Source organism: Chrysochloris asiatica, unplaced genomic scaffold (genome assembly GCF_000296735.1).
Source record: "Chrysochloris asiatica unplaced genomic scaffold, ChrAsi1.0 scaffold00007, whole genome shotgun sequence".
Classification (NCBI taxonomy): Eukaryota; Metazoa; Chordata; class Mammalia; order Afrosoricida; family Chrysochloridae; genus Chrysochloris; species Chrysochloris asiatica.
In genome coordinates, this window is record NW_006408525.1 from 9946992 (window position 1) to 9953288 (window position 6297).

The 6297-nt window shown below is 39.1% G+C and overlaps 1 protein-coding gene across 2 annotated transcripts in view; it reads left to right on the forward strand.

Moving 5' to 3' along the window:
- Nucleotides 1–6297, forward strand: part of TRIM37 (tripartite motif containing 37) — a 152635-nt gene that overhangs the window by 81650 nt on the left and 64688 nt on the right. For both annotated transcript variants that reach the window (XM_006832380.1, XM_006832381.1), the window contains one exon: nucleotides 2454–2539. In XM_006832380.1, coding sequence (XP_006832443.1) covers nucleotides 2454–2539 — 86 coding nt within the window. The remainder of the gene's footprint in view (nucleotides 1–2453; nucleotides 2540–6297) is intronic.

A 6297-nucleotide genomic window follows, 5' to 3' on the forward strand; every position in this document is an offset into this window, starting at 1 on the left:
TAGGTCACTATGAACTGGAGCAGACTCAAAGATACCTAACAACTAAATCTCTACATCCAAATTACAACTTGGGACAAAATTCTTCATCTGTGAATACAGGATATAAGTCATCTGCTTACAAAGTACAATGGTGGCACAAGCATAAGGTAGGCATTTCCTTTACAAATGGGAGAAATTGGAGAGTAAGGTATAAGGAGCGTCAACCACCAAACCCAGCAAAACAATTTTCATTAGCTCTCTCAAGGCTTGAAACAAATCCTCTGTTCTATCAGACCATCAAGGCTGTGGTGCTACTCTGCAGACTCTGGGAATTGGCCATGCACTCTGGATTCCAGTGGAACCCCCTTGGCTCTGGGCTAATGCTTTGTTTTCCTGTCTCACAGGAAAGGCAAGAAATGATTCTGCCCTTTTGGCATGGAGCTTTGCCTCTCCAGCTTTGGGTAACAGATATGGCCCTATCTGCCTGATGCTTGTGGACAGCAGCCCCATACTCTGGAACCAACTTGGTGAAGACCTGGCTCTGTGATATCTAGGAGGCTATGGTTCCACCCTTAGGAACCCCAGAAGCCATTACCTCACGTTGTGAGACCGCAAAGGTCATGGCCCTACCCTTTGAGACAGCTTTACTTCACTCTGTTTTAGTTTCTGCTTTTTGGCTTCTTAGTTTTTCAAAGAGGCCAGCCCTTCCTCTGTCCTGTTGTGGCCCAGTGTTAACAAAAATCTTTAGCTCTATAGTTAGTGCCCTGAGGCAGCTCACTTGACTAGTAGCTCTCTGGTCTGAAGGTGCTCAATTCTCTCTTAGTGGATTGGCAAACCTAACTGCTGACAAGTACCCAAAGACACCCTACACTACCAGGAAGTTTCCTGCCTGAGCCACTTAACTCGCTGACTCTGTTGGCCAACTGCCCTGCCATCTGGTGCTCATTCCATAGTTCTCCTGACAGTTTCTCTTCCACTGCCTCTTGCCATCTGTGCTGTCTCTGATGTTACAGCTCTCTTAACTTCCTTCTGAGTCCTCAACAGAATTATCCTTGATATCCATAATTCCACCAACAATCTCTTCCAGGCAATTTAGGCTTTATTGTTAGGTATTTTATAAATAAGCTCTTCCAATCTCTACTCATTCCTCAATTCTAAGAACCATTTCTACAGTTAAGATATCTAGTAGAACAGCACCCAACTCCTGGTTTTTCGTTTTCTTGTACTGCTGTAACAGATTTACCACAAGCGCATGGCTTTAACAAACACAAATTGATTCACTCACAGTTTTGGAGGCTAGAAGTCTAAATTCAGGGTGCCAGCTCTAGAGGAAGACTTTCCCTCTCTGTTGGTACTTGGGGATCTAAGATGTTCCCAGCACAGGGACACTGGGCCCAGTGGTGTACTCCACTCCAGGCTTTTTCTTGTTGATGCAGACATAACACTGCTATACTCTCTGTTTTTATCTCTTGTAAGGTAAAAGGTGATGCAGCCACACCCTGGGACAATTCTCCTTCCATCAGATCTGGGCTGTGACCTGATTAAGGGTGTGGCGCTATAGGATAAGCACTCAACCTCAAGGTTGGTTTGGACTGCAAGGTCGGCAGTTCAAACTCACCAGCTGCTTCTCGGAAATCCTTGACTGAGACTATACAGTATTACGTAGCTGCCAATGAGAATCATGGCCCAGCCAAATTGACAGGTTTTTGGGTTTTTTTGGCGGGTTCAAGGGAGAAGCACAGTTCAATCCATGGCAGTTGCCTTTTCACATTTCCAGCAATTTTCAGTGAGTCTGCAGAGTGCCAGCAGTTGATCCTAAAACTTCTTTAGGGATCAAAAACTAGCACTGATTACAGAGTTGTTCCAAATAGTAATTTTTATTTCAAGTAAATTTATAGCAGCTGTTCTGTAATATGAGAGCTTTTGTGAGGAGCCTAATAGGAAGCAACACCTTCTTTTCTAAAGTATTATTTTAGGATTTAGTCACGTGTAAGTATCTTTTCAATTTACCTTAACACATAGTGTTTTAAGTCTAAGTTGTTGTTGTTAAGTGCCGTCAAGTCGGTTCCGACCCATAATGACCCTGTATAGGGTTTTGGAGGAGCAACTGGTGAGCTTGAACTGCCGACCTCACAGTTCAGACAGCTTTGCAGTCCAGTGCGTTAGCCCACAGCGCCACACCAGGACTCCAAGTCTAAGTTAGGGTTGTTAAATTATGTGATGCTGTCATCTCAGCATAAAAGTTAGGTGTTACTTTCTTATGTTGATATTTTTAAAAGGTGGTTTGAACATTAACACTACCTGTACATGTGATAAGGAGGAAAATCTTTCCCTTCATTTTTGTATTTAGAAATATCCTATGATTTTTCATAGGGCAAAGCTATGAACTATTGTTATAAAATTCATCATTGTGAGACAAATAATTTTAATTATATTTCTTAGATGGGAATGGTGAATTCTGTTTGTGTTCTTAGGTCTGGAGAAAATGATGTGGAATACAACAACATGGAATTGGAAGAGGGAGAACTCATGGAAGATGCAGCTGCTGCAGGACCTCCAGGTACAGAGACCAGGGCCCCCGTGCCATTCTTTCTCTCCTCTTTGTTCTTTTCTGCCTTCTCATATTTTAATACTGGACAGCCACTTTTCTCTTTGGTTACTCTATGTGGCTATATATAGCAGTATGGATTGTATGGTACATCATGAGTGATATTTAATATAATAATAATAACAACTAACATTTGCTATGTGTTTACAGATTCCAGGCACTGTGAATCACTTTATATATGTCATAGCTCATTCATTTCTAAAACTTCAGTGAGATAGATTCTACTATTTCCTACATTTTTGTTGCTATCAAAATTAGTATGTAGGGAAATTAAGCATTTTCCTGTGCGCTCACAATTTAGTAAATGTTTGTCCTTTTTGATTGACTAATTTCACTCAGCAAAATGTCCTCCAGGTTCAACCATGTTGTGAGGTGCTTTACAGATTTATCATTATTCTTCAGTGTTTTGTAGTATTCGTTTGTGTATACATATCAAAAAACACATGCAAACAAAACAAAGTCAGCACAGAAAAATACGGGAACAAAGAAACAAATATTGTACCATTCTTCTGTTGATGTGCATTTAGTCTCTCTCCATCTTTTTGAAATGTCTCTTGTAGGCAATATATTGAAGGATTCTGTTTTCTTACCCATTCTGCTCTTTATTTCTCTTGACGGGTATATTTAATCCGTTTACATTCAGTGCAATTATCAATAGGTGTGAATTGTTCTCATATTTCTTTATGTTTTCTTGTGGTGCGGCTAGATTCTTTGTTCACATAATTTTCTATGCTGAGTTCCTTTTTGTGTGTGTGTGGGTTGCTGGTTTCTTTGTTCCCCTTATTTTACTGTGCTGACTTTGTTTTGTTTGCATGGTTGTTTTTGTTTTCAGTTTCTTCATTGCTGCTATTTCAGTGTTTACACAATCTTCCTGGTTTTCCATTTTCTTGATTTGGTATGAAGATGTGTTAATTTTCTATGTGATTACTCTGAAGTTTAGTAATTTCTTCCCTAGTTTAAAACAATCTGTTTTATCTTGAAACCTACTTGGCTTCCTCGCCCTTTAGAAGTTTTCTAACTATACTTTTACTTCTTTTTGTTTTATAGATGTATTCATTATAAATTGATATCTCTGGTTCCATATTTTCAGTTTTATAAGTCTGTTTTACTTTGATACTTCTATATCTGGATTGAATCCTAGGTGGTGTTGGCATGGATGTCAAACTCCAGTTGTTACCTCTCTGTTCAAAGGATTCCCTTTAATATTTATATTTGGTCTGTTTATTACAAATTCCTATAATTTTTGTTAATCTGGAAATGTTCTAATTTTGCCATCATAATTCAGAGACAGTTTTGCTGAGTATATAATTCTTGATTTGCAATTTTTTTCTTTCAGAGTGTGTTTTTGTCTCCTCATTGCATTCTGTTTGTAGGTTTTGTATTGTCATTGTCTTGAATCATTTATTATTTGTTTTGTTGTTCCTGTAGTGCTTTCCTGAATTCTTCCTTGTTTTCCATGACCATTTAAAGATACTTAAATAGAATTCTCTTGAATTATTTTTCAGGTAGTTCCAATGACTTTTTTTCCATCAAGTGTTTTCTAGTTCTGCCTCTTGGTCACTTGTTTGAACCACTCTGTCTTGTTTCATCTTGTGAACAGAAAGTGTCTGCTTCTTTCAAGATAATGTGGTTTTGTATTTGTATTAAGTTGATCATTGTATGCTGTTGTATTCTTAAGCACTCACCAACTGCCTTTTGGTGGGTGTGATCAGGAGATGTGCTTGTGCACCATTCTTTGTTCACAGTGTTTGAAATGCAGCTTCAGATGAATTTCGTTGATGGTGGTGGTGGTTGCAATGGATAGTAGCTGGTTTGGCTCTTCTTCAGCTGATGAGGTTATAGAAAGTATGGTTGTGACTAGGCTGTATGGATGCAGTTGTCTCCGTGAGGTGAGGCAAGAAAATAAAACACATGCAAGAGAGAAGTAAAACAAACAAGCAAACAACAGCATAAAGAGAAAATAGGGGCAAATGCAGGCAATAGCTAGGAAAAAAAATACAAAAGTCAAAGAGAAAAGAGGGAGCGCAAAATAAAATATGAAAAATAGAGGCTATAAATAGATAAAGAGCTAAATACAATTAGGGAAAGGAATGAATAAAAGGAAAAGATAAGGAGCAGTAAAAATAAAGACAAAGTGGAAGAAGAAGAAGAAAAAAAAGAAGCAGCAGTTGCTGGGAAAGAAATGCAGGAAAAAGGAGGAGAGAGACAAAGGATAGAAAGCAAGAGGGGAAGATGAAGAAAGAATAAACAAACAATTCAAGGAAAAAACTAGTGTGGCTCTATAGGATAAGCAGTAGGCTGTAAGGTCAGTTTGAACTGCATGGTCAGTGGTTCAGGGTTACCAGCTGGTCCTCTGAATCCCTATACAGGGTTGTTACGAGTTGTAATTGACTCGACAGCACTCAACAACAACAACAAGGTGCCATACTCAGGAGAAAATTCTGAGCTTTTCTGCTAGCCTAGAAACTCACATTTTGGGTGGGTAAAGGTTGAGATGTTAACATTCAATCTTAGATTGAGTTCCTGCAGGGCTAGGTGTTGTCTGTTTTGGGCACTCAATCTGGAAGTAATTCATACAAGCCCCAAAGCAACTGGGAATAAGGGTATTTCCATTCCAGAGGGCGGCCCAGTGGTAAGTTATTTTTGTGATGTGCCGTGGAGTAGGTTCCAACTCATAGTGACCCTGTACAGGGTTAACGAGGTTGTAAATCTGTATGGGAGCAGAAAGCCTCATCTTTATCTTGTGGAACTGCTGGTAATTTCAAACTGCTGACCGTGAGATTAGCAGCCCGATTAGTAACCACTACGCTACCAGGGAGATCCTGCTAATCCAGGGCTGACCAGAACCTGCTCTGCAAAACTGGATCAGGCTACTCCTAATTTCAAGCACTTTTAGTGCTTCTAGCTCCCCACACACTCTGATGTTGACACCAACCACCTGGAGAGTAGGAACTTTGCTGCAAATGTACGGGTAGGAGCCTGCCACACCTCTACCAATTTCTTCAGTCTGATATTGGTCAAACATGCAGTCAAGATGCATTGATAATTAATGGTGATTGGAATAGGAAGGTTGGAAACAAAAAGGATTAGTATATGGAAAGTATGGCTTACATAATAGAAATGATGATAGATCACATGATAGCATTTTGATAGATCAACAAGTTATTCATTGCAAATATTGCTTTAAAACAACATAAGAGGTGACTATGTACATGGACCTCACCAGATATAATACACAGAGATCAAATTGAGTGTATCTGTGGGAAAAGATGGTAGAAAAGCGTACTATCATTAGCCAAAACAAGGCCAGAAACAGACTGTGAAACAGACCATCAATTGCTCATATGAAAGTTCAGGCTGAAGCTGAAGAAAACTATACCAAGTCCACAAGATCTAAAATATGACTTTGAATATATCCTACTTGAATTTAGAAATGATGTCAATAACATATCTTATGCCTTAGATTTTAATGGCTGAAGACCAGATGAGCTGTGGGATGACATCCAGAACATCATACATAGAGTAAAAGGTCATTAAAAAGAAAGAAAAGACCAAAATGAATGTCAGAAGAGACTCGGAAGCTTTCTCTTGAGCAGAGAGAAGCTAAAGTGAATGGAAGAAATGAGGTCAAAGAGATGAACAGAATATTTCAAAAGGCAGCTTAAAAATACAAAGTTAAGTTTTATAATGAAATGTGCAGAGACTTGGAG